General features: G+C 54.9%; 5 protein-coding genes across 5 annotated transcripts in view; 2 read left to right on the top strand and 3 right to left on the bottom strand.

Annotated features, from left to right (window-relative positions):
• VOLCADRAFT_89719 (uncharacterized protein) overlaps positions 1–3,487 on the bottom strand; it is a gene marked incomplete at both ends in the record, with an annotated part of 4,982 nt that extends 1,495 nt beyond the window's left edge. The window contains 6 exons of the mRNA XM_002949301.1: positions 326–503; positions 1,008–1,202; positions 1,429–1,582; positions 1,918–1,972; positions 2,444–2,505; positions 3,404–3,487. Of these exons, the coding sequence (XP_002949347.1) occupies positions 326–503; positions 1,008–1,202; positions 1,429–1,582; positions 1,918–1,972; positions 2,444–2,505; positions 3,404–3,487 (728 nt within the window). The remainder of the gene's footprint in view (positions 1–325; positions 504–1,007; positions 1,203–1,428; positions 1,583–1,917; positions 1,973–2,443; positions 2,506–3,403) is intronic.
• Positions 3,488–4,716: 1,229 nt separating this feature from the next.
• Positions 4,717–8,590, bottom strand: VOLCADRAFT_80622 (uncharacterized protein). Its single transcript, XM_002949300.1, has 6 exons — positions 8,128–8,590; positions 7,815–8,012; positions 7,616–7,709; positions 7,227–7,376; positions 6,525–6,693; positions 4,717–6,003 (listed from the first exon to the last, which is right to left on the bottom strand). The coding sequence occupies exons 1-6, from the start codon at positions 8,407–8,409 to the stop codon at positions 5,910–5,912; spliced, it is 987 nt and encodes a 328-aa protein (XP_002949346.1). The 5' UTR covers positions 8,410–8,590; the 3' UTR covers positions 4,717–5,909.
• Positions 8,591–11,074: 2,484 nt separating this feature from the next.
• On the top strand, positions 11,075–18,209 carry VOLCADRAFT_89717 (pyruvate-ferredoxin oxidoreductase; the record flags this gene model as incomplete). The annotated part of the gene is made up of 14 exons (XM_002949419.1): positions 11,075–11,160; positions 11,461–11,656; positions 11,775–11,964; positions 12,238–12,437; positions 12,751–12,923; positions 13,202–13,538; positions 13,799–13,971; positions 14,125–14,652; positions 14,873–15,086; positions 15,379–15,595; positions 15,836–16,190; positions 16,347–17,071; positions 17,406–17,760; positions 18,053–18,209. 14 exons carry the CDS (start codon positions 11,075–11,077, stop codon positions 18,207–18,209), a joined length of 3,906 nt encoding a protein of 1,301 aa, XP_002949465.1.
• Positions 18,210–18,785: 576 nt separating this feature from the next.
• ift20 (intraflagellar transport protein IFT20) lies at positions 18,786–20,542 on the bottom strand. The gene is made up of 6 exons (XM_002949299.1): positions 20,417–20,542; positions 20,294–20,350; positions 20,146–20,226; positions 20,015–20,083; positions 19,831–19,895; positions 18,786–19,708 (listed from the first exon to the last, which is right to left on the bottom strand). The coding sequence occupies exons 1-6, from the start codon at positions 20,450–20,452 to the stop codon at positions 19,609–19,611; spliced, it is 408 nt and encodes a 135-aa protein (XP_002949345.1). The 5' UTR covers positions 20,453–20,542; the 3' UTR covers positions 18,786–19,608.
• A 2,086-nt stretch (positions 20,543–22,628) lies between these two features.
• Positions 22,629–27,535, top strand: part of VOLCADRAFT_117158 (uncharacterized protein) — a gene marked incomplete at both ends in the record, with an annotated part of 15,843 nt that continues 10,936 nt past the window's right edge. Inside the window, 7 exons of the mRNA XM_002949418.1 lie at positions 22,629–22,746; positions 23,790–23,873; positions 24,143–24,226; positions 24,757–24,864; positions 25,534–25,562; positions 26,251–26,322; positions 26,933–27,072. Of these exons, the coding sequence (XP_002949464.1) occupies positions 22,630–22,746; positions 23,790–23,873; positions 24,143–24,226; positions 24,757–24,864; positions 25,534–25,562; positions 26,251–26,322; positions 26,933–27,072 (634 nt within the window). The remainder of the gene's footprint in view (positions 22,747–23,789; positions 23,874–24,142; positions 24,227–24,756; positions 24,865–25,533; positions 25,563–26,250; positions 26,323–26,932; positions 27,073–27,535) is intronic.

The following is a 27,535-nucleotide window of genomic DNA, read 5'->3' as shown; positions in this document are numbered from 1 at the left end:
TCGCCCGTCCTCCCCCCAAACCCATACACACACACATTGTATTCCAGCACTGCTTCCCGGGCAGCTCAGCGCACTGTGGTGTCGTATCATCGGGTGATGCTCCATTCCTAAAACCCACTACACGGCACAAACACATGTATGTATGTGTGCGGCACATCCGACAAGGGCACCAGTCCAACCAAACAGCAGATAAGACACACCCCGCCGAACATACATACATACATACATACATACATACATACATACATACATACATACATACATGCATGCATGCATGCATAGCACCGCTTCGCCCCTTCTTCGCTTCACCCTTATTGCCACCCACCCACCCCTCACCCTGATTTTGCTGGTGGCGAAGTAGCTCTGCAGGCGACCCAGCTCCCCCCGGTCGATCTGACTGAACTCCACCTGCTGCTGCTGCTGCTGCGGGGCAGAGGCAGGGACCGCTACACCACCACCACCAGATGCCGCGGCGCCAGCGGGCCCGGAGGCGGAGGCCTCCCCTGCGAGAAGGGGGAAACCACCACCAGCAGTAGCAATAGCAGCAGCAGCAGCAGCACGCAGGAGGTTAAGGAATGTTCTTCAGAGTAAAGCGAAGAGCCCCCCCCGGCAGAACCTCAGCCGCGGACGGGAGAGGACTGCGGACTGCACGTCCTAAGCACTTAGGGTTAGACCGGTGGGGGAGAGAGGGCGGGCAGGACACGAATGCGGCGTTACTTGGGGGGGGTCACGGGGGCCCCGGGGGGGTGATGGGCGGGTTAGTGTCACCCGAGATCCGGTGGCCTTAACTAGGCAACACACCCCCGGGGGGATATCCGCCCCCCCTGGATATATGGAAACCAGAGGAAGAGGATATACATACAGCGCAATATACAGCGGAAACGGAAACCAGATAGGTAACGTGTGTGTGGAGTAAAACACACGGATGGGGTGAAACCCTCCTAGCCGTCGTCATTCCCCCACATTCCATCCCCCTTTTCAACTGGATGTTCCCCGCAATCACGTACCTGCTCCCCCCGCCGTACCCGACTTGGTATGTACGACAAGGTCGAACGTTGCGGACTGCGGTCGGCGGTACTCCACCCCGAGGATGTCGGAGTGGGGTATGAAGATGGCGGGGCGCTCAGCGAATAGTACGGCACCAGGGAGGGGAAATAACAGGCCCGAGTTGACTTTAACCACCGCGGGGACCGCCACGTGACCTGCGGATATATGTATGTATGTATATGTTGGCGAAGTAGCTCTGCAGGCGACCCAGCTCCCCCCCTACACACCATCCCCCAATACACCCCCAGGCAGAAGGTACACACACTGAAGTGCGTGTGTACCTTCACAACCCCCTCAAAACACCCCAGCCACCTAAGTTTAAATTGAACCCACCACCCCGCCCCGCCCCACCCCGCCCCGGCCCACACTCCGAAACCTCACCCCGGGCGCTCTTGTACACCTCGGGTTCGGGCGCCAGGAAGTTGGCGAAATTGGGGATACACATGCCGACTGCCTGGCACACCACCGCCGCCACCGGGCCCTCCAGAACCTCCCCCGAACTGGCGGTGGCGGTCAAGGAGTCGCTCTCCAAAGTCTTAAGGGTGGGGGGGTGGGTGCAGGGAAAGAAAAGTGGGGAGGGGGTAAGAGGAACCACGGGCGAGTGAAGCCAGTGAGGAGAGAAAAAGGGGTAGAGGAAGGGTGTGTGAGGCAAGGGGGGTGGGGGCGGGGAAGAAGCGCCGGCGAGAAACACCGTCGTGGGAAATACTGCACTGAAGGTCGGGGGTTGTTGGCAGGGAGGAGGGGAAGAGGGAGCTGCACAGCCGCGTAGACTTGTAGGCCCAAAGAGGCTGAAGAGGCCCGAACCGACAAAAACAATGCAACCCACCTCCCCCTCTTCGCCCCCCATCCCCCCCCCCCGACAAATCCCACCTGGACGATGATCACCTCCAGTCGCTGTTTGCCGTTCATAACCGCGGAGCCGCTCCTGTGTGTGTGTGGCGGGGGGGGTGGCATCCAGACAGGGGAATAGTGCTAGTGGTATTAGCAACAGCAGCAGCAACAGTAGAATTGATAGCAGCAGTTGTATTAGTGTTAGCAACAGCAGTAGCAGTCGCAGTGTTAGTAGTAATATTGTTAGCAGCAGCAATAGTAGGATTGTTAGCAGTATTAGCAGTGTTAGTACTGATGGTAGCAGCATAGTAGTAGTAGTAGTAGTATTAGCAGCAGTAGTATCATCCCTTTGGGTGCAAGACAGGAAGACAGACAAACAGACAGACGGACGGCAGACAGGCATACGCCGCACGCACACACACACACACCCGCTCTGTACCCTCATTCATGACACGGCGGAGCTCAGTACGTAAATGTTCAGCAACCCCCGTGCAGCCCTCTCTTCCCACTGCATAAACCAACGCCCTAGCCAATATTACATACATATATACATACATACACGCACTTATCCAGCACCAGGAACAGCAGACAGCGCTTCTTTGCATCCTGAGGGATCTGGTCCAATATCTGCGAGGGAGGTCAGGGGGTGGGGGGGCGGTGTGCTGCGTGGGAAGTATGTATGTATGTATTTGTGGCGTTGTTGTATCCGCCTTCCACCTTCCCCATGATGGCCCCACTTGCACTCGGGAAGAGGACCCAGCAGGCGGGTGGAGTTGGGGACGTGGGGGGGGGATAGAAGCGACCCCCCTAAGGGAGGTTACACGTGTGTACGTGTGCTTGTGTACGTGTGCTTGTGTACGTGTGCGCGTGTACGTGTGTGTGCATGTAAATGTAAGTGTGTTTGTAAGCGGGGATAACTCCAGCTACATGCGCTGGTGCTGTGCTGCTGCTGCTGCTACTGCTTTGTGTGGGGTGGGTGGGTGGGTGGGAGAGCGGCCTGGTGGATGGATATGGATATGTGGAGGGACACCTTCGGGGCCCTGGGGCTGGGGCCCTAGCAAGGTGGGGGAGACGGGCGATATGGGGGGGGGAGGGGAGGGGGAACATCACACATGCGGGGTTACACACCCCGAGCCGGGGTATCACTTCAGAGTCATACCGCCGACCGATTGGGCGCGACGGTGAAGGAGAGCCCTGAGCGGAAACGATACGTGTGAAACCGGTAGCTGCGTATTTGAGAGTGTGTAAAATATGTTACATGTGCCTATATGCTTATGTCTTCTGTAAATGTTTGTGTGTGTGTGTGTGTGCATATCAGCGGGTGTGGGGAGGGGAATCTCCAACGTCAGCTTTAAACCGCCAAACCCTGCGACACGGCACGCACGCCTCCCATTCAACTACAGGGGGTGAGCACGCAACCGTTCCCCCCGCTTTATCCCTTCCAAAGCAGCTTATGAGGGGGCCATGTGGGCCTTTTCATACTACTTTATGGATCAAAACCTAGGCCTACGCCCGTGACGCTTACCGCCACGTGTGTCAGCAGCTTCGTGGGGACCACGATGTTACCTTTCGCGTTGGCAAGGCAAAATGTCTCCCTTGAAAAGCTCATGTCGTAGCGCCCCCTGAGTTGACATCGTTGCAACAGAGGCATTCTCCGGCCCGTGTCGGGAGGATGTGTAATCGCTGCTACGCAGTTGTGACAAGAATTCCAGTGTTCAATTACCTTGGATTGATGAACGATAATGCTTTTAGGGTCAGAAGTGCAGGCGTAACGTCAGGGGAGCCTTGGACTGTGGGTCCCGGCAGTGCATTTTCCTTCCCACTTGCTCCTGCAGTTAGTAGCCTGGCTCCGGCCGCAATAAGAGCAGGCACTAATTGAGAATCAGGACATTTTGCAACTAACTCCAGGAAATGCCGGCCTTCTTTGCTCAGCTCTAGCGCTGCGCTGGCTTCGGTCGACATGGCAGGTGCAGCAAGCCAATATAATTTACACTAAAACATTTGCACAGTAACTTCAAAACATTTTGGGTATTCAAGACTCACATCGAAAGGCGTCCTGCTGTCCTCTGCCGACGCGGGAAAATCGGTTGTAGTTCGTTATGCTGTGATCTGTAACAAAAGGATCGCTCCAACGTCACATCCGGCCTCCTGCATGCCAATTTCTATGCGCTCCTCCATTACCTTGAGCCCACTGTCAATAATACTCATGGTGGTCTGCGGGCCGGGGATTCTGGAGTTTATCCCGTAACAATCCCGTCTAAGAGATGATTGTCATTTTCCATTATTGGGACTGGCATGTCGTGACTACCTGTGATTACCCCATTTCCTGTGGCCAGGGATACTGTTCCACCGGGCCTTTATTGCCGACCTTGAGCTGGCACTTGGTGGTGGTGCTGAGTGCTTGACGAGCAAGGTCCTAGCTTTAGGATCTCTTACAAGGACGCATATCCTTTGCGAGCCATACTGTCTATTATGCTTTGGCGTTCTTATTGCTGCCAGCCGGCAACGCAGGGCTATGGACGCGGTTGGCCGCCGCACTGGCGTCACTGGAATCTAGCCCTCATAGCACTCTACCCCCATACTTGCACCAGGCAACGCGACGCTCGGCCCCCACGACGTGTGTCTCAAGAATCTTACCGCAGCTTACCCTCACCAATTCATAGCGCGGCTCTTAGCGCTGAGGTCCCGGTGGCAGAGGTCAACACCGGGGATCTGGCTGCATTCTGGCCACAACACAGCACCTCGAACTCCCCAACAGCTCCTCCGTTGCACCATAACGGTTTTATATGAAGTAAATGCCTAGTAGTTACAGGAATAGCTGGAGGTCCGCAGGGCCGGCAGCGATATTCTTTACATGTTACTTTTCCCCAAGACATGGCATGGCAGGCCCCGAACTTGATCTTATACTACAGGCCGCAAAATAAACATGCTTTGCTGCAAGCCCCGCCATACCCACGCCGCAGCGACTGAGGTAAAGGATACCTGACAAATGGGCAATCACCACCATTCAAAGGGGAGCAGATATGACGGCCACATAATTCCTGCTCCTCCCCAGACCTCAATGTAACTCAAAATGTAAAACGAATTCACGTCGACTGAAACATCCAAACCCTACTAATGGAACAATCTTGGGGTCTAAACCAAAACAAGCGCTCTAGCCTCTCCAAGCGCCCCCTGTGTCATGCAGTTTTTATGGTCAGGATGTGAATCAACCCCTTCAGTGCTCCGCTGCAGCCTAGAATCCACGCCATATGTTGGCCCTAAATTTATATGCCCCCTTTTGTAGCCTTTCCAGTGATGTTTTGTTCTCGTAATAGCTCTCGTTTGACCAGTTTCCCAGCCATGTACCATGATGCAGAGGATGGCGAGCACAGGCGGGTGCACACCGCCATGCGCGTCAACGGCGACCAAGCAAATTGCAATCTGCTCACTAGACCCCACCCACACATCCCGCTAAAGTCCAACGCGTTTCACGACATGCGCAATGCAGCAGAAACTCCGGCGCATGCCTAGAGGATTTCTCCACCTCCACATGCCGCGCAAACTTCACTAAAACTATCATGCAGTACCCAAGTAGGTGTCCCCGCCTCCGTCCAAATAGTCGCAGCCCTGCAGCTGGCCCCATGGCAGTACACCGTCGTACCGGCACCGCAACGGAATCAAGACACCCGCCAAAGCGACAAATGCGAGCGACCGAGCATCAGCTCCAGGACGGCGCACGTCAATCATCAGGAATCGCAGGCCAGGTGCTCCAAATTGCGGTCAGGTCTGTTCCACGTCATGCCGTGCCGTGCTTCAGCGTGCTCTCTTGCCGGAATGCATTGTGAGGAGGTGCGTTCCAGGTTCAGAGGTGATGCGACCGTGTCAACGTCCAAAAGGGCTATCCGTCGCAGGGTAAGGACATCAAAGTACATGTCGCGCTGATGCCGTTATACCAAGTAGCTGTGTGACGGACCTTGACGTGGATCGAACGGAACGGGGGAAAGCAGCGAAGGTGCCCCCGACCCTTTACCCGTGCAGCCAAATGCAGGCTACACCTGGTTGACCACGCCGCCTTGCCGGAACGCAGCCAAGGCCTCCTCCTTCTGCTTCTCTTCCCGATTCTCCCTAATGCCGCCCTTGCCGCTGCAAGGGTGTTCAAGCCGCAACAGGAAGGGCATATAAAAAGGCACGTACTTTCATTCGCGGCACCAGGAGTTTATGTGATGCCCGACTTCGGCGCGGACAGTAGCAACACGACCCACAGTCCCATAATGCTTTCGCCCGTAAGACATGCCCCGTCCATGCTGCGGCAGCTTGCGTACCCAACCGGCTAGCGCTAACGGCTGGGCGCACGTGCGAGGAACAACCATCAGAGAGGAGCCGGTTCTGATGCCCACCGTCGATAGCCCTCACCACGCTATTACCACGAACCCTAGCCCTCTTTTTTTCATCACAATCTTCTACCTGACGCATCAGGCAGGCATGCGATGTTTCGGGCTTATCAACCAATTCAACCAATCGATGGCCCCCTTGCAGGAATCCTAGGTTAGTCGCCCTTAAGAGGGAAAAGTACGAGATCCCGGTCCCTTCACTCCACAAACAAAATTCAGAATATGCTACTGTAATTGTAGAGGTTCTTCTTGCGCTTCTGCTCGTTTGCTTACCGGAAATGCAAAAACACGTCCACGATGACCCAGCACGACCACGCCGCCAGCACGGTCCAGCAGCCCGCCCCGACCAGGTAGACAACGCCCGCAAAGTAATTCTTGTCCAGCGCATTCAGAGCGGTGATAAAACCGGCAAAAGACCACTGGTTCGCGCTGAAGGGAAACGCTGCAGGCGGGGGCCGAGCGGGAGGAACAGGGTGGTGAAATGTGTGCATGAGGCGCTTAAGCGGCAAGGTGCATGGAGCCGTGAGTATTAGCTGGGAAACGCACGCCACACACGCACACAGTTAAGGCTGATGTTACGCATGTGTTGGGGCAGCCTACGGTTTAGCCATTCATGGAGGCGCATTTTCCTCTGGAGGTACGAAAACTTGTGCCCTTGCAGCCGTCCGAGAAGGTTCACAGTAGAAAATCCGTGACAACATACCCCTTAACAAGAGAGCCGCCCATATGCAGCGTCAACACGGACAAAGCAGCGTGGCAAAAAAAGAAGCTGAGAAGCTGAATGCCAACGGTTAATCTTCTTCCGTCCATCAAACTGTCGGAGTGTGCATAAGCTGTATTTCCTCCGAAGAACCGAGCTGCGAGGTCTGTGCCACGCCGTGTCAATAAAAAAACCACCAGGGGCCTTCGGCAATTGGCGCTTTGGAGTCCCCTCCGCAAGCATAGCACAGCACTCGGGCGACAGCCCGTCCTTACCAATGGCTGCCCAGGTGCAGAAAGCCGTGTGGACCGCAAACCAAATGAAGAACCAGATGAAGCTGAACGCGGAATCGGCCTTGGCGCCGTTGTACAGGCGCTTGTACCACAGCCACCAACTTAGGGGCACACCGGTGATTAGGTACACCACTGCGGGGGAAACATGATAGCACACGGGCCCATTCAAAAAGAAGCCAGTCTGAATCCGCTGCTGGCTCGCTTTTCGCCCCGCACGCAGCTAAAGGCCCACTGTAGACTGCGTGGCCACAGCTTGATGCTAGTAAACAGGAGTGACATGTTGCCTGGACTTAGCTGCCATCTCATACCATGCTATACTGCAGTTAAGCTGTGAAGTATGGAATTCTGCGGTATCCCACAATAAACCTTACGTGCTAGGAACCAGCTAGGCACTTTTTGGTTGACGTTCTGTCCAAGCATGACGCAGGTGCAGAACCAGTTCCAGATGAGGCAGATCACTAGGCCCTGGGGTCAAGGGAGAGAGCAGGGAGGGATATAGTTACCACCCCACTGGTGTAAGGTTGCAGGGCCAAATGCCTACCCCAGAACGCGCGACCTTCGGGCACTTACCCACCACGCCATGTAACCCTCTCGGACAACGCGGCGTCCTTTCGGTGGAATCTCCGCGCTGATGTCGTGATACAAAATGGGGTAACAAATTGGCCAATTCTTCTTGTTTTGCTCAGAAAGCTTTGCCTCCAGCTCTTTCAGCTGCTTCTCCTTCGCTGCCAGCTCTGCCTCCTTGCGGTTGAGCGTGGAAGTATTAGCCTATCGGAAGGGAAACCGATAGACGTCGCGCATACAACACTGTTACAGCTAAGTGCTTTAATTATCACATAACTATTTGAATAGATAAAAAGCAAAAATAACATGGGAAACGTACCTGCGTGGAGCTTCCCACACCGAAGGATTGCTGACCGCCCGCAGTAGCCTGTCCATAGGCTCCAGCTGCTGAACCGAATCCTCCATTATTGCTAGGCTGACTTCGCTGACTCGTTGTTGCGAGCTCCTGCCGTGGAGCTGCTGTTGCCGAGAACGTGCTTGCACCATAAGCACCCTTGGGCGATGGCGGTGCTTGCGGAAACTGGTTAGCATCATCCTCGTACTGCCTTTGAGGCGGCGGTCCCCATGCGCCACCGCCAACGGCACCCCATCCCATGGCCATTTCGAACTCTTGTGGAATTAAGTAGTTTTGTAATCACGGATATGTAGTGGCGCTAGGGACGGTAATATAAAATAGGAAAGCTGGTCCTTACACCAGGTATAACGTTGCTGCGAATTTTGCTCTCCACAACTCTAGCACGAGGGCGCCAGTGCATATGTAGATGCTACTTGTCTGAGCAGTATCATGAGTCAAACATCAAAGCTGATATTCAAGGCGGTATGGGGCTACTAAATGCAAGGGACGCATGCGCGTGTCACAGGCAGTACGGCATTTGTCCCGTCTGAACTGAAGCCTAAGTTCATAAAGTTATGCTGAATCTGGTATGGTGTACACACAATATTGATTCCGCAAAATCATGCAACAGGAAGGTCACTAAACGAGGGGGAGCCCCAACCGATGGTTGCAAGTAAGCGGTTGCCCACTCTTCCACCGCAAGCCGTGGCCTTGCTCTTGATATTCTATGGACAACCAGAAACATCTAAAAAGGATATCAAAGTCTACAGGTGTTCCCTTAAAATTGGCACGCTGTAGCAACCTACACTGAAAGCAAGCGCATGCGATTATTACATTTGTATTATTGAAACATAATTATTATATAGGAAAGCTTGAACATGCATACGCTGTGCCGGCATGAGACTAGCCAGATGAAAGCACGCATCGTCGCAGCCGACAGTTGATGCCAGTTAACGCCTGTAGAGGCGGATGAGGGTTCACTGCCGTAGGCATGCTCCATGGATTCATGTCATGCTTTGTAGTAAACGTGACTCTTAGTCCTGGGGCTCTGTGCCTGCAAGGTTACGAACTGGGACTGCACAGCCGGCGCAACCAATTGGCGCAACCAATAAAAGCTGTCAGTTGGAAGCCGCCAGCAACTTGGGACATCGCTTTTTCTTCCTCGACTCTGTAACATCCAGTCGGCAATTAAATGCGTTTTCATACGTTTCGGCCACGTGTGACCCATACCAGTCATGTGGGGTACAAAAACAGAAAGATGACTGACTGCGGTCAGCCCCGGTTATGACCGGTCCGCAAGACACCGTACATGACCCGAACATCCCAAATGAAAGAGTCACTCCGGACTCCACGCATAGGTTCTTCCCTTAAAAATGCTGGATAGCGGACGAGGGATCGGTTTCCCTGCCGCGGCACGGCCTGTGATCGGGGGCCAGCGTGAAGTTCACAGAGGGGGGAGTTAGCCAGAGTTAGCTAAGCGGAGTGACACCCCTACAAGCGACCTGACTACCGCCCAGACCTCAACCCCAAGTACGCGACCCCAAGTACGGCCCAGGGGTCCGCATAACTCACCTCGGCAGACCAGCGTATAGACGTATATACATGTCCGTCGCCATGGAAACCATTTCCAAGCCCGCATGAAAGCTGCGTGAAGTAAGTCCCTACGAGCCGGATGGAGCCTACTATTCCACACTGACGTGGTGCTTTTTCCCTTGGCATCTCTTCCCTCGACCTGCCTTTTCCCTCTTCCAATTTCGTATTTGGCCTAAATTGGCCCAACTGACGAGGCTGCGTCTTGTTTTGCTAGTTTTCCTTTTTCTCTTTTGTTGCAGACCCCGTAATGTTCCCTGTTTGGTAATCGCCTGAGCGGGTGACCGGTAACTTACCGAGATAGTGTCTTTCGTTGCATTGCATGTCAGATCTTAGGACTTGACCCGGACTAATAACACTCTGTCGAACGTCGTCAAACGCAATTGACTGTGTTTGTTTCCGTAGGGCTGTAAGGAAAACATAATATCAGGAGCTCCTGTCAAGTCTACACTGTCCCGCACGCGGAAATGCACCGGATGACGCAGATCTTGCCGCGGCAGCGACCGACAGCTCAGGAGCGCAGCAGTGTTATCCTACCATCACAGGTGCAATAGGTTTTGAATCAGCGGCAGTATACATATGGCTTACAGCTCCTTGTAAAGGGCGTGTGTCCAAGAGCGGCGTCCTAAGGTTGGAATGATTGTTTCGACACGATGTGCCTCTATTCCGTGCAAGGCAAGGTGCATGCTCAGATGGAATACGGATCACAGGCAGGCATAATCGCATCACGTTGTACCCATAAAAATTGGGCCCGTTACGCGCATGCATGGTTCCATGGCCCGGGAATCGTCTTAGTAACCATGTGCATAAGGCCCTAGACAACTATGAATTTTCACATAAAAGCTGGGCCGGCCTTACTTTTGAAGCCCTGCCCCCGCTTCTGCTTCGTGATTATTCGACTAGGTATTATTGGTTGGCGTGTCTCGCGTGTCTCGCGTGTCTCGCCCTGACATTTTCAGAACCACTTCCTACCGGAGCATCTGCATCTTCGCCGGTTGATTGCAACTAGAAGCTGTCCCAGTTTGAGAAGAAGAACTGCCCAATTACCTATTATCTTGATGTAAGTTGTGGGGGCAAACGTAACAGGACCCTACCTGTTCTCGATCGCCGGACGGCTATTACCAACTCGGACGTCGCAAAACCCCTCGCCCTTAATGACGTCTTATGGAGAACATTTGCTAGTACATTTCACCATTTCACTCTGATGTATGCATCTTCGTGTTGGAAGCTCGAGTCTTTCCTCGCTGACTTACGTTGATGACGGTGATGAAAGGATTTCCGATACCCCTGGGATATTTGCCCACGCCTCTTGCAGCCCTCAAAAGCCTTCCAAGCCATCGTAATGGACGCTACCATGAAGATGACCTCGTCTGCCAGCAAGATCTCTTGCCGCGCAGCCCCTGGTTCGCTGCTGCCTCCGCTTTCCAGGTGCTTACTACGTCACCAGTAAATAGCGCGCTTTCGTTGCGCGTTAATTGTTTGCCACACAACCTTCACGTTGCAAGTAACAATACATCATTATGTCTTCTAACACAATGCAAGCCAATAATTTGTCTGCTTGCGGTTTTGCGTCAACGGTCTCCAACCTAATCTATCTATACATCTCCATCTACCGAGCCAACAGCAATTCAGCCATCTACGGCCAGGCATCAAAGCTGACCGAATAGCCGATCCACCCGACAATTTTGCCGTCCATCCATTTGTTACCCTGTAAATTTTGAACCGCAGCCGTGTTGCAAGCAAGCGCATCGTCATCGGGGCTGCTGCTCCGCCGGAGGGCGCTGCGACCGCTCCCGCACCTTTCGATATCAGATCCTCCGATCCCCTCCGACCTGTGGCCAGTAATGCCCGGACCTCGGGCAATATCCTTCCCTTCGCGCCACCTGAAGCGACCTCTAGCAAGAAGTTGCGAACTCCTAGGAAGGTAAGGACTTCCAGACTTGCAACACATCTTGAAACTCAGCGAGGTCATGCATTTCTAGGTTTATAGAACAAAGTTTTGTGGCCATGGATGAATATTGCCGCCGCTGTGCTCAACTCAGGCGCCCATGGACGGCAACGAGGCCGCCGCACACGTCGCTTACGCCGTCTCGGACGTGTCCTTCATCTACCCTATCACCCCCGCTACGGTCATGGGCGAGCTCGTGGACCAGTGGGCAGCTGAGGGCAAAACCAACGTTTTCGGCAACGTTATGAGCGTGACTGAGATGGAAAGCGAGACAGGCGCGGCAGGTGCGTGCATTGCACACACAGGCGATGTGGGTCACCACAAATTGATGTGGGTCACGCACGTCGATGTGGGTCACCCACACCCGAATCGATGTGGGTGTCGATGTGGGCGTCGATATGTTTTGAGATGGAAGCAAATGGGGTCAAATCGATATAAAACGTGGAGCTTATAATTTCCCACATGTGCGCTTGTGCGTGTGCGTGTGCGTGTGCGAGTGGGTTTATGATTGGTGCGCAACGGCATGACAATGTCCCTTGAACCTCCCTGCTCCCCAGGTGCACTTCACGGTGCGCTGGCAGCCGGCAGTCTGGCCACCACCTTCACGTGCTCCCAGGGGCTGCTGCTGATGGTGCCCAACATGTACAAGATTGCTGGCGAACTGACGCCCTGTGTGCTGCACGTGACGGCGAGGGCACTGGCCCGCCACGCGCTCTCCATCTTCGGCGACCACCAGGACGTCATGGCGGTGCGGCAGGTAGGGACGCTGTTGACCCCAGGGCCCCAGGCAATAAATACGCGAAGAAGAGGCAGCGCAGAAGGCAGAGAAGAAGGCTCCAGAAATCCAGTATAGAGGGGGCAGGTGGAGCCGGTTGGAAGGCTAAAAAGGAGAGGGAAGAACGAGCCACTTTTTATCATATTTTGTTCTAGAAAATTTTTGTTGGCTGCTGGCCCTCCTGACTGTGTTGTGCAGCCTGCACCGTGACTTGCTTTCCCAACGGCCTCTCCTTGCTGACATCCTGTTTTGTCGTACTCTTCTTCCTTCCCCGGGCCATTTTCCTCCTCTGCAGACTGGTTGGGCTATGTTGTGCAGCCACAGTGTTCAGGAGGCTCACGATATGGCGCTGGTGGCCCATCTGGCCACGTTGCGGACATCGCTGCCCTTCGTGCACTTCTTTGACGGATTCCGGACCAGCCACGAAATTAACACCATCGAGATGATTGACAACGCCGACATCCAGGAGTGAGTAGTAAAGAGTTTGTTTTAAGGGGTTTTTCATCTACATGGCTAGCCCAAATCCAGCATAGCAGTTAGTTCGTGACGATTCGTGTGCAGCCCTATTTTCCCGCCTAACTATCATATGATGTTTGTCCTCCGGATTCCTTATTGCCCCTTAAATCTTGACATGCGCTATTTACATTTTCCTGACCAGCGGGGCATCCTTCCACGACTTCACATTTCGTTTCTTATTTTGACTCGAGGAGGGGTCTTTTTCCCACCTCTTCCTTCCACGCACGCAGGCTACTGAGCAAGTCCGTCTACGCGGAGGCTATCCGCCATCACCGCACTCGGGCTCTTAACCCCACCCACCCGCACCAGCGCGGTACGGCACAGGGATCCGACGTGTACTTCCAGTGCGTGGAGGCCGCCAACCCTTTCTACGACAATGCGTTCGAGCACGTGCTCGCGGCCATGGCTGAGGTGACGGCCATCACGGGCCGGTCGTACAAGCCGTACGAGTACGTGGGTGCTCCTGACGCGGACAAGGTGATTGTGATCATGGGCAGTGGCAGCCAGGCGGTGGAGGAGGCGGTCGAGTACCTCAATGGCACCGGGCACCGGGTCGGAGTTCTTAAGGTAAGGGTGGAACGTTTTGATGATGTGCTTTCCCATTGATATAGCCTTCCTCTATGCCTTCTTACTGGTGATGTCTTGTAATAAAACATTTCTCCGCCAGGCTATGCTGAGCAATTTTATCGCTTCTTATCTGTATGTGTGATCTTATCCTCTTAATGGAGGGAACAGGTTTACTTTTCATAACGCTTGGCACGCATCATGAAGTCGCCAACTACTTCGCCGTGACCCGTCGCATTTGAACTCCTCGCGTATGTATGTAGGTACGTCTCTTCCGGCCCTGGCGGTCCGAGTCGTTCCTGGGCGAGCTGCCCAGTTCCGTCTCCAAGATTGCCGTGTTGGACCGCACCAAGGAGAGTGGCGCCGCCGGCGAGCCCATGTACCAGCAAGTGGCGGCAGCGCTGCACCAGCTGGAGCTGGACAACCCCACGATGCCGTAAGTAGTCCGGATCGCGGCGCGCTCTTCTGCACTTCCAACACTCTTTTTTTTGACGTATGGCCTTGCCGTGATCACGTTCAGCCTGTACCTTACCACCCACCATCCGGTATTTCCGTAAGCTTCCTACCCTTCCTTCCGCCCTCGCAACAGTCGTCGTTCCATCGTGGGCGGTCGCTTCGGTCTGGCCTCCAAGGAGTTCCTGCCCTCACACGCCGTGGCCGTGTTCGAGAACCTGGACGCCCCCACCCCCATGCGCGACTTCACCGTCGGCATCATGGACGACGTGACGCGGCGCAGCCTGCCGCCCTCGCAGCTACTGCCAGCGGGTGTGTCCACCCTCCCTCCCGGGACCTTCGAGTGCCTTTTCTGGGGTATGGGCTCCGACGGCACCGTGGGCGCCAACAAGGAGGCAATAAAGATCATCGCCTCCAACACGCCCCTGTCGGCACAGGCGTACTTCTCGTACGACGCGCACAAGAGTGGCGGAGTGACGGTGAGCCATCTGCGTTTCGGGCCGAGCAAGATCCGCGCGCCGTACCTGGTACAGCAGGCGGACTACATGGCCGTCAACCACCAGTCGTACATGGCCAAGTACGATACGCTGGCGGGGCTGAAGCCTGGCGGCGTGCTGGTGCTCAACACCACTTTCACCACTGTCGAGTCGCTCAGCAAGTACCTGTGAGTGAGGCGTGTCCCGGGTATACCTGGTCAGGGTATGCCTATGCCCCAAGTAGGTGCGGAGAGCAAAAGATTTTTTAAAGCGGGAGTGCATGATGGCGATGAACGCTTTCCCGGCTGTCCGACTCTCCCTTGTTGGAGAGCCAAGATGTGATGTGATGTCTGGATTTGGAAAATACCCCGTTTCACGTGCCTGGTCTCTGCCGTGTGTGTCCCTCAGGCCCGCCTCGGTGAAGAAGCGGCTGGCTGCCCTGCAGCCCCGTTTGTACCTGATTGACGCGCTGTCCGTGGCCCGGTCTTCCGGCCTGGGCAAGCACGTCAACATGGTCATGCAGACGGTGTTCTTCAACCTGAGCGGAGTGCTGACTATGGACAAGGCCATTGCGCTGCTGAAGAAGTCGATCTCCAAGGCTTACGAGCGCAAGGGCCCCGAGGTGAGCGCCGAGGAAGTTTCCCATGCATGCTCTGGGTAATCCTGACGGGTTGTATTATATGTTTTCTTAAGTGTATCCGTGCGTTGGGGGAAATGGCTGCGATCGGCCCTGAAACGATGTTCGGCTAGCCTTGCGTTGTCATGTTTGTCTGTCTGTCTGTCTGTGAGCTTTAGCAAACTAGATTGCTTGCAAGGGCGGCCTTCCCGGCGGGGTTCATTGTGCTGTGTGATTGGATTGTGATTGCGATTGCCGATTACGCTTGTAATTTGTAATGGTGGTTCCCGGAGTTCAGGTTGTGGCCAAAAATCACGCAGCCGTGGATGCCGCTATCGCTGCGCTGAAGCACGTGGAGATCCCTGCTTCCTGGGCGGATGTGCAAACAGCCGCGCTGCACCCTAACCCGCCTGCCAAGACCAACTCCGGCAGCCGGTGGGAATTTATGGAGCAAGTGGCGCGACCCATGCTGGCCCTGGAAGGCGACAAATTGCCCGTCAGCATATTCTCACCAGGTGAGGAGTATGCCATGAAGTATGATGAGAGTATATATGCCATATGAGATTTTTAAGAATCGCAACAAGAGCGATATGCGCATGCCGGGTGCTCCTTTCACCGATGTCAATTAATTCCTTCCTCCCGGCGCCCTATTCTTCACGAAAATGTATGGATTTACCACGATGACATGCCTTTCTACTTGCGATGTAGCTTAAGAGATTTCCCACCACGTAGTCTACCCCATGTGTTGCGCGCAGAGGGCTTCGTTCCCCCGGGCACCACCATCATCGAGAAGCGCGCCATCGCCTCCCAGGTGCCCGTGTGGAAGTCCGAGAACTGCACCCAGTGTAACATCTGCGCCTTCGTGTGTCCGCACGCCGCGATCCGGCCCTCTCTCGCCCAGCCGGGAGAGCTGGCGAACGCGCCCGCAGCCTTTACCTCCATTCCCGCCAAGGGACCGGGCCTGCAGGGCTTGCAGTACCGCATCCAGGTGTCGCCGTACGATTGTACGGGATGTGACTTGTGCACGCACGCGTGTCCGGACAACGCGCTGGAGGCTAAGCCCCTGAGCAGTGTTCTGGAGGTGGAGAACGCCAATTGGGACTTCGCACGGTGAGCCGCGTGGGTCCCGTGGGTGTAGAGGACGTGTGCGAGGTGAGGTTGAAAGTTAGTGAGAGCAAGGCGATTTTTAATGTTCCTTGCTTTCGTTGCTGTCCTTGGCTCCATTCGTTCTTTACTGCGTTGCATGCATGCATCTCCCTCCTTCAGCTCGCTTCCAGTGCTTGACAACCTGATGGACCGTACCAGCGTGAAGGGCTCTCAGCTGCAGCAGCCCCTCATGGAGTTCTCGGGCGCGTGCGAGGGCTGCGGCGAGACGCCGTACGTCAAGCTGCTGACTCAGCTCTTCGGCGACAGGCTCATCATCGCCAACGCCACCGGCTGCTCGTCCATCTGGGGCGGCTCCGCACCCTCCAACCCGTACACCACCAATGCGGACGGCTACGGACCTGCCTGGGCCAACTCCCTGTTTGAGGACAACGCCCAGTTCGGCCTGGGTATTGCCACGGGCACGCTGCAGCGCCGTCAGGCCCTGCACCGCCGTGTGGAGCAATTGTTGGCGGCCCCGCAGGAAGCCGTGGCTCCCAGCGAGAAGTTGCGGAGTGCGCTGAGCCGCTGGGCGGAGCATTACCAGGACGCGGAGGTGGCCAACGTGGTGGCGAAGGAGCTTCAGCCGCTGCTCGAGGCCGAGAAGGACACGGCGGGGCCTGCGCTGGCTGCCGTGTACGCCGAGCGTGACATGCTGCACAAGCCGTCGACGTGGATTGTTGGCGGTGACGGCTGGGCGTACGACATTGGTTTCGGAGGGCTGGACCACGTGCTGGCATCTGGCGAGAATGTCAACATTCTTGTGCTGGATACCGAGGTGTACAGCAACACAGGCGGACAACGTTCCAAGGCTACGCCCATGTCCGCCGTCGCCAAATTCGCCGCGGGTGAGCTCTGCACCACCTAGTTAGTCACCTGGCCGTTCGTTGCCGGAAGAGGTCATCAGAATGCAGAAGGAGCTGGGTTCACGTGTATACCTGACAAAGTTGCATACATCCACTACGCTTCTTAATGTTAATTTCTTGCTGTCAAATATGTTAAATAGCACACTGCCCTGAAGGGGTTTCCTCGTGCAACGAATGTGGGTGTTAACTATGACACTGTGTGTTACCACTGTCCCCGACCGAAGGTGGCAAGGAGCGTCCGAAGAAGGGGTTTCCTCGTGCAACGAATGTGGGTGTTAACTATGACACTGTGTGTTACCACTGTCCCCGACCGAAGGTGGCAAGGAGCGTCCGAAGAAGGATCTGGGCGCCATCGCGATGAGCTATGGCGACGTCTACGTGGCTTCGACATCCTTGCACGCCAACTATGGTCAGGTGGTCAAGGCGATGACGGAGGCTGAGCGCTACCCGGGCGTGAGCTTGGTGCTGTGCTACTCGCCGTGCATGCTGCACGGTATCTCCTCCGGCATGTGCTCCGCCATCGACGAGTCCAAGATGGCTGTGGACACGGGCTACTGGCCGCTGTACCGCTACAACCCGGCCGTCAAGGAGGACTCCAGCCACCACCGCTTCCAGCTGGACTCCAAGAAGCTCAAGGGTGACATCCACGAGCTGTTCGCGCACGAGAACAGGTGCGGTGCTGGGGAGGGGCTGGCATGGAGAGTTTGATTTGTGAGCAGTGAGGGAAGAGATGGTATGCATGCAACGTAAGTTTGGGGGCAGCTTTTCTACTCCTACAAGTCTTATTTAATCCTTTTGTTTGTTCTTGATTAAGTTGGATTCACGTTTTTCCATACGATAAGTAATATAATTTTTAAAAAAGTTTGATCATGGTAGGCATGAACGCGGCGCTTTACTTATATATAAGAATGTGCCTGTCTTGTTGGAGGGACTATAAACCCGCTGCATTCTGTACCCTCGTAGGTTCCAGATTCTGGAGCGGAAGGCGCCCGAGGCGGCAAGGCACATGCACGAAGTCATGGACGAATCCGTACATGAGCGCTTCCAAAAGTACAAGAACCTGGCGGCGGGAGGCCCGGGCATCGCATCGCAGCAGCAGGCGCCGCCCAAGCAGCAGTAGTGGGCGAGGGCTTTCGACGTGATGGCAATGATGATGCATTGGTGACAGTTCTTAAATCTTTCGCTGGGATAAGCTGGGATAAGTAGGCTCCTGTCCTTCTGTACCAGACAGCGTGCGCTGTACTATAATGATGTGTTGCTTGCATGAGATATAACAATCGAAGAAGTGGAGATGGAGATTAGCAACATGCCATTGGTGTGGGAGGATGCATTTGTACCGGCGAAACGTCAGCTGCGTGTCGATAGGGGCACCAGGAGGTTCTGGAGAAATGCATGAAATGATGGGTTAAGTTGAAAGCGATGCTGGACTGTACTGTTGTAAGCAGGAACGGAATGTGTCTACTGTCGCTTGATCTCGTGACCCATAGGACAAGTCACAATATGATCAATTAAGTTGATAGACAGGAGCAGGAGGGGCAGCAGCGCAGTACCTTCAGACGACTTGGGACATATCCCTGATACCCAGCGTCGTGTAGTTGTGAAAATGTTCAAACCTGCACTGTGTTTCACGACACCGTGATGAGCCTAAGTACGCAATTTCGCGCTTAAGAGCTAGGCTGGGAAAAAAGCTCGAGGAAAACGATTCCAATTTTACGCTCTCTGCGTTTCGTGTTCGTAATCAAAGCCAGTTGTACAAGGTGGATACATAGGCTTTGTGAAACACACGTTCCATTCCCCCTCATCTAGCATGTATGTAATATTGTTTCATACTTTTAATCGACCTCGTAATGCTAGATGAACATCCTCCTCTTCGTTCGCCTCTCGCCGCAGCATATTCATTCCAAATCTAATGGTATAATACGCAAATCCGCTTTGAACCCTACCAGGACACTGCGTTGACCATGAACCCGACGCAAACTCACGATTTAAACCATACAGCCTTGTTGCCGTCCCTAATTTGGAAATAAATCTCCTAAAAATGTTTCCCAGACATGCACTCTGGCATGAGAGGAGGCAGTGGCCCGTGCCCCGGATATAATCCCCTCCCATTTTTCATTACACCTCCACCTCCTCTAACACCCAATGTCTGCGAAACGAGCCTACGTGGTCTACCCCCCCTCTGCCCAATGTGGCCCGGTCTCAAGTCATGCGTCACAGCACCGCGCCGTAATCCGGCTGTCAGTAAGTATATGTTAGATGTCATATCTACATGTTAGATGTTGGAATCCACATTCGGTATATTCGTGCAAAAAGGGTCCCTGCCTTCACTACCCTGGAACTCCGCGGCACCTGGAACTCGTTAGCACTTTCCACTGCCACGTTGCACCCTGAACGCCGGCGGAGATGTCCGCATTCAGCTCACAATCCCCAAAGCGCAGTGCCTCCCAGCCTGACGCTACAACCGCTGCCGCTATCTCCACCGTGTCTCTGCCGCCACCGCGTCGCCATCTCCATAATTCTCATACATACGCGGCGCCCGAGCTGCTGTCCGTCAGCTTCTGGATTAGGATCTCCTGCTCGCCCATCACCTTGATGAGCGACTGCTCCTCCATTTGGAGCCTGAGGGGATATATAAAATGGGGTTGAGGGGTCATGACCGTGCATAACAAAAAGACTAATTTCTGCTACAGAAGAAGTTTGCAACCCCGCTCAACTAGATGGAACGGCCGGCACCGTCGCACCTTTCAAGCTCCTCTCTCTTCTCTCCCAACATGCGCTCCTGCTCCTTCTGCTTCCGCTTTCGCTCCTGTGATACGTCGAGAAAGGGAGTGCGTGGGTGCTGGTCGGTGGTGCCGCGTGCAGCCATTGCGGTAGCTACTGGCGTGAGCAGGGCATCCGAGGCAGAACACGTTTGTCCCGGCTTACCTCGCTGAGAGCTGCAACCTTGTTCCGCAATCCGATTGCTTTCAACTTTTCCGCTTCAAGCCGTTCGACCTGGCAAACAAGTTGCCATGAGCTTGACGGCCAACCAAGCGACTGCATGTGGAGTACCTTACCTGCTGGTCGATAGCCGAGACGTACTTCTCGACTAGACTTTGCAGGTTATTGATGTTGCTTATGAACACGTTCGTGTTATCCTGTCAGATAGCAAGCTAGCGTAAAAATTAGGGTGAGCCAACAAGAGGCCTCAACGCATTAGCCCACCTGTAATGACTTTGAAGCAGTGTACTTGTCCACATCTAGGATGCGTACATGGAAATCCTGCGCGTAAAACACTTCGGTTGAATCCGCAAGTTCTCCGGCTTACAGCTCCCTTAGAGGACGAACCTCGTCAAAGTACACTCCTCTGTCAGCTGCATCCATTTCTAGTGATATAAATCGTTATCTAAGGTATGCTGTCGCTAGTATTTTAAGGTTGGACTGCTTCAGCATAACGTATCAAGCAAGTGTTCTTCAGGTCACCGGGGTATAATTGAAACAGCAACTGAAAGAGGAGCTCTGCTTGCAAAAGAAAACTATGCTCCAGAGCCAGGTCGTACAATAGCCTTGCCAATTATTCATGAGCCTTGACTACCTGTGTTTAGAAGCAACCCAGCAAAAATACTGACTTATTAATGTGTGGCCCAAGTGTGGCTTTTTCATCCCTTGCAATGAGTGCTAACCGTCAGGTCGGCTTCGTGCTTCAAAACTTCACGCCTTCCCCTGATCTTCGCCAAGCCGGAACGCGTCGCATACAATCAAAAGTGAATATCGCTGCTTGACGTTTTCCTCGTGCGAGATTGCATATTTACATTCTGGACTATGCGCCTTGAATTAAAATCGTATTGGGCAGAGTGCCACTTGCCCCCTTGGAAACCCTCCGCGGTGAGGTTGGCAGGTTTGTTTTCTACCATGCTCGCGGTGAATCCGTTTGAAATCTCTCACTTCAAGGGCTCCTTGCATCCGCTTTATCTGTCATCGCCCCGGGAGCTGCGCTTTGTCTCGAACGGAAAGACCATGCATGTATGCCGCCGTCAGGCACGTAGCGCGACGTGTCACCAACTTTATCTCAGACGGGACGTAGTCACCCAACAAAGGCACCTAGCAGAACCCTAGTAGCAGTATCACGCAAGGGGAACTGGCAACATGCCACGGCGCACATGCCGACACGTGCGTCTTGCTCGCCCATCACCCGCCAACATCTCCAAACGCCGCTTCCCCGCTGCGTGCTTCATACTAAAATTTAATTTGTGCGCGGCGGTCTGTAAACGCACTGCAGGGGATGCCCTATGTCGTTGAATACAAGGTTTGGTACACAAGGCCGCAGGCGCAATCTTTGCTTCTGAATGGGTAGCACGCCTTAACGGCATTGCGAACTGGGTCGCAGCATTCCTTTTCAAAATGTTTCAACCCCGTTATGGCGAATCATTCATAATATGAACGACCACAAGAGCGGCATCGAGTAAACACCATGATATTGGCAGGCCCTACTGGTGCGTCTCGGGAGCAAACGCTGCACAGCACCATGTGGGCAGCTTACCCTGATGATGAGGTTCGAGGTTGGAAATCTCCACGCAGTCCAGGCAGTGGCAGCCTCAGCTATGACGCATGCACTAATTTGCATAGTTAAGGCATGTCAAAGGGCTTGCGTCTGAAACCCGAGTCTTGTGCAGGGCCAACGGGGTCTCGAAGCCTCTCGGACGCATGCCTTGGTTAGCAATCGCGGTAAATGAGCATGAGCAGGGCGGTGCATCATCATAGCAGGGCGGCGCAGGGAGACAATCTGCTCCCGTGCTCTGTAAACCCGGCGCCGCATGGAAGCGGGTAGAAGAGCGCGGTCGTCACAGTCGCGGTCGCGGTCGCGGTCGTCACAGTTACAAGGATTCATATGACATGCCTTTTCCTAAACTGGAAACGTCTTATAGAACAAATAATTAATTCGTGGTGTCTCTGCGTTATGGCAACAATGTACGAATCCATGGGCTTGGCTCTATGCAACCAGATCGTTATTCCGCTTCCTGCACTGCAAGTGCTGAGCTTATTGTTATGTTACAGACAACATGCTGCAAGGCACTGCCATTGTTGTGCTTTTAAAAAGATATGATTTGCACCGGTACCTGACCGTATCAAACCTTGCCTCCCTCTGAGGTTTTCTCCACAGGAAAATGAGATTTGCTAATGTTTTACTAGTACTAGTACCAGCGATATGTTTTCTATCTCATGGCTGGGCACCTGTCGCCGGCCAAGCGGTTTACACGTTTGTAAACGTTTTGTCTTGCATCAATCAGACCATGGAGAGGTTAAAGTAAGTCTCTGATAACGCGCTCGTTTGTACGTTGAACGGGGCGAGGGACCTAAGGAAAGTATGGCAAGGGTGGTGTGTAACCTGCTAGTAACCACAATTGCATTCTCTGGGTTGCCCTTGCGTCCTAGCTCCTTTTGGCAACAATGAGCTGCTATGAAATTGATTTCGGCGCGTTTATCTTTGAAACTGGCCATTGGCAGATTGTCGTGATTTATCCTAAGGACGATATATTCTCGCTCTTCCGCGCGGTTGCAGTTGCCCAGTTAACGGGAGTACGCCGAGTCTGCTATATACGGCTGGAGATGTCGCCACCGGCACGATCCCCAACTGCGGAATGCGCTTCTGGGAACCTGAAAAGGCGACATCCCGGCCGGTGAGCCCCCATGCAGAGGCCTCAGTGGGCCCTTCCCTTGTCCCACAGCGGCTGGTGGCGCTGTCAGGGGCTGCTGTCACCCAGCCAGGCCCCTACCTCGGTCTCCTGGCCGTCAGTTTGTCGGTGGTCGGGTGGCGGGACTCTGCACGTGTATGTCTGTGTGTGCATGTGCATGTGCATGTGCGTGTGCGCTTCAAGTGCTGTGTTTCGGGACGACCCTCTCCCCCTACCAACTGACCTGGGGGCTTAGGAGGGGTCACAGCAGGGACACATATATACATACATACTACATACATGCATGCATACCTATCGCGTTATCATTGTGATTGGGGGGTTCATCCGATTCATGAAAGCCGTGAGCTGCAACTCAAGTCAGCTCCGAAACCCATCTATTTATCCAAGAGGACGAGGGCCCGCTTTCAGCCCTAAACAGTTGAACACTCCTCGCCAGCTGTATCTGTGTGTGTGCCGAGGGCCAGGCAGCCGGTGCCGCTTATGTGGGTCCTAAAGCCGAGGAGCGAGACACAAACACAAATACTTTTAGACTTGACAACAACACCCCGGAGGAGGCGGCAGCAGCAGCGGGAGCAGGGTTGTGTTTCTTGGGCGGATTCATTCCACTCCCCAGCCCCACATGGAGAGAAAAGAGATAGGAGGAGAGAGAGAGGGGTGGGGAGAGGGAAACAGCGGGAAAGACAGGTCTTTCACGTGCTCCTGTACGAGTGTGGGGTTGTCCGGAAGGTCCTATGAACGTGGGAGGAGGGGCTCACGACGACAATTACAATGGTTGGAGCGAGCGAGCGTAAGTCTCCTACTTTGAAGCTCTTGTTCCGTTGGACTGCCGATAACGACTTGCATGAAGGTGGTGACATCGGCCCCGCAGAAGTTGCAACATGCTCCTCCACCGGTACGTTGAGACCTTGCTAGTGTGCCGCCCTCCCCTCCCCTCTTTCCACAATCGTGTGTGGTTCGTCTTTCCCCTCTTTCCAACTCTGTGCCACTTCTGGGCCCCCCCCCCACCCCCATCCCCCTCCACCCGTTAGACCGTTAAGCTGCTGCATCCCAACATCGTCATCACCAACACCACCGTCATTCCGCTGGCGAAAAGGATGAGCGATTCGATGCAGGTATGTGTACGGGACGCGTACGGAAGCGTACGGCATTGCATGTATGCACGTAATTCCGATGCGATGCGACGGCAGGGGTGGTTTCCGGATCACCCCTTGCCCGTACTGCGTGTTGGTGTCCGGTCGATCACCTTCTCAGTGGGCGGTTGGTCGTTGGTTGGGAAGAGGTGTCATGACACTTGAACCCCCCCTTCCCGTCCCCTTTCATTGAACCCCCCTCCCTCCCTCCCTCCCTGTCCCCCCTGCCTCCCTGTCCCCCCTTGTACCAGTACCCGCTGGGTGTGGATGTGATCGACTCGGTGCTGTGGACCAAGGAGCCGCTGAGGGAGTTCTCGGCGCGACCGGAGGGCATTGTGAGGGAACGAACCTGCCAGCAAGGACGTCGACCTGCCTGTCTGTCTGTCTGTCAGTCACGTACAGGCATACCAATACCCCCACATACTATACCCCATCTTCCCCCCAACCGTGCACAGTAATCCCCAACCCCCCAACCCAACCCACCCTGGGGTTGTTCCTTTCTGCAACGGCTGGTAGTACGGCTGGACACGGTTAGTGGTTAGGATTGGTTGCCATGTGTATTTCTGCACCGCGCAGAAACCACGATGGAGACCAGCCGGTAGATAGGCAGATGCGCAGACGGGCAGAGAGAGACTAGGGCGCCTCCTTCGCAAGCCTACAGCAGACGGACACTGTATGTATTTCTGCTCGTTCCGCAACCCCTACTTGCGCCTGCCGCCTCCCTTAATACACAGCCGTATTCCCATGCTATACCCCCTACCCCCCCTATCGTGTGGTTCGTCTTTCCCTACCCCCCCTACGCCCCCCCACCGCCACCCCCGCCACACGCACACGCACACACACCTACCTACCGGGTATCCCTCAGCGCGAGGCCTGGTTCCTGGACCCGGTGCTGACGGCCGACATGGCGGATGAGCCTGTCTCGGCGCTGCTGGATATGAGCCAGCTCGTGGGACAGGACCGCAACCTCAACGTAAGGCGCCCCGGGGGGAGGCGGTTGAAGGGGAGGTGGGGAAAGAAGCCTTGGGAGGCAAGCGAACGGGTGATGATGCGTGTCGAGCTGACGGGCTCCGTAGACGTGTAGACGGATGTCGGTTCGGTATCTGCTATCGTGCTCGGCCAATTGGAGTGACGGTGTTGACAGGTGTTGACAGGTGTTGACAGGTGTTGATTATCGTGTGGTGCGCAAACACGACAAGAAGACACGGCTTGGCATGTGGGGGGGTTGGAGACATGAGACGTGTAGGGTGAGACGTGAAACTCATCGCACCCCAGCCAGTGCGATCCTGTGTCCCCCGAACACGCAACCGACGTCTTTGCAGTCCGGCCGCAGTCATCTTTGACCCCTTTCCCTCCTCCCCATACAACGCACACGCGTGATTCTTTCTTTCACGTTTGTGTGTGTTTAAGTTGTTAGTGGTTCAAATGGTTCCGACGCGGTTCTTCCCTCAGGGTTTCCTTGCCTGCTGGATTTTGATTCCCTCTGATTGTACACCTCTCCACCCTCTGCGGCGTGATGTCCTGATTCCCCCTTCCCCCAAACCTTTGCCCCTCCCCCCCCCCCGGACACACCACGCTGTGCATACACATACATACATATATACGTGCACATACACGCTGCTGCACCACCGCGGCCTCGCAGTGGAACGGCTACGGCACTTTCTTCCGACGGTGGGTGCAAAGAACGTTCTCCGTGTGTGTCTCTCTCTCTCTGAGCGTTTTGCGAGTTGGGCGAGTTAGGAATTATCATTGCTGTTGGCGGAATGGCTGGTGGTGGCAGAGGTTGTTTGTGTGTGAAGGGGGGGGAGGGGGGGAGGGAGGGAGGGGGAGGCGGTAAAAGGCAGTCATGCAACGGAGCAGGTGTGTACACCTTGACGTCGAACCACCACGTTATGTGAGAGCAGTCTCTCTCGGTCGCATATCAGAGATTTCCTGTCCTCCTGTCCCTGTCCCTGTTCCCGCACTCGAGGCCGCCGCCTCGTTGTTTCCCGCCCACCTGGCCAGATTGCGAGACTGTCAAAGGCCCTCTCCCTGGTCGCGACCTCAAAACACTAACACTAAACACTAAACACTCCATTTGTCTTCTTACTCCTTCTTTTGCGGTTTCCTACCATTCCTCCGCCCATTGCATGTTGTCCCCTTGATGGTGTCGTACGGCTGGCTGGCTGGCAGATTAATGACTGAGGTCCCCATCATCGCTGTTGGCACTCTCCTCCTCCTCCTTTTGCTCGTGTTGGTGTTGGTGTTCGTATTCACCACTGGTAGCTTCTATCGTTGTTCATGCTTTGATGATCTGTACGGCTACGGCTGTCACGACACCGACCCGTCGTACGTCTGTCCGGTTCCCTCCATCCCGCAGATTCGCCTCCGTGTACGACGGCAAGGTGGTGGGACTGCCTGTCAGCGCGGCCATCATGTTGCTGTACTACAGGTGGGTGTGTGGAGGCCGTGTGTGTGTATGTATGTGAGTGAGGGTTTTCCCCGGGTGCTTTCCAAGTGGGACGAGGGGGAGGGGGGAGGCGGAGGGGGGTAACACGAACCTTTGACGGGTGGAGCTGATACTCCAATAAGAGATAGAGGGATACTCCTCCGCAGGAGTAGACAGATATACATACGGCATCAGGAGGCTCCAGTAGGGGGGAGTCGGTTCCAAGGACGGGGGTTTGAGTACGAGGGCGGCCAGAGAGGGAACACGTTGGCGAACAGAAGGATACGCTAACGACCGGCATCGGGCTTGCGATCGTGGCCCCACAATACACGTGTGAGGTTTTGGCATCATGAGCTGCCGTACACCGCAGAGCACACATCCCCCCCCCTTCCCCCATCCCCACAACACACATACACACACACACACACTTTCAACCCAACCCGCAAGCCAACCCGCTACTACCACACCAATACACACGTACGCGCATAAACACATACATACATGCATACGCACACACACACACTCGCGCATACAACTACTATAAGTTAAAGGGGTTGAAGCGGGTTTCTTCCCCGCGCGCACCCCCTGGCGGCTGCGACGGGTTTTCCCACAGGCGTGACTTTTTCGCCTTGAACAACATCACTGTCCCGGCCACGTGGGAGGAGGTGGTGGACATTGCGGAGCGGTGGAACGACACGGACCTGGACGGCACGGGGGCGGGGGCGTGGGGGTTTTGCATGTCACGACAGCCCAGTGAGCGGAAGAGGGGGAGGGGGGTGAGGGGTGGAGAGGGCCGGGGGGGGACTCAGTTGGGAGGGGAGAAAAGAGGGCGGTGAATTCTTAGTGAAGGTGTACGAATGAATTTGGCGTGTGTGTGGAGGTGATTGTTGGCCAGGATGGGTGCTTCGGGGCCGCAATGGGCCGTCATTCCTTCCTTCGCTATCTTGGGGATGGGGGCGTGTGTGCGTGTGTGTATGGACGAGCACGGCATGTGATGCCATCCTTTCCTCCTCCTCCTCCCCCTCCTCCTCCCCCTCCTCCCCAAACCAACCCTTAACACCCAAACACCCCACTGCCACCTCCACCTCTTCCTCCTGCACGCGGATGGCGGCAGATAACCCTTTGCACCGCTACTTGTAGCCTGTGTAACCCCCCCCCACACACATCTTTCCCCCCTTTCTCCCCTTCCCCCCCTCCCCCCTCCCCTTTCAGAGTG

This window comes from Volvox carteri, assembly GCF_000143455.1.
Source record: "Volvox carteri f. nagariensis unplaced genomic scaffold VOLCAscaffold_14, whole genome shotgun sequence".
NCBI lineage: Eukaryota > Viridiplantae > Chlorophyta > Chlorophyceae > Chlamydomonadales > Volvocaceae > Volvox > Volvox carteri.
The sequence above is the reverse complement of the archived record's forward strand: the minus strand, read 5'-3'. Positions and strand labels throughout refer to the sequence as shown.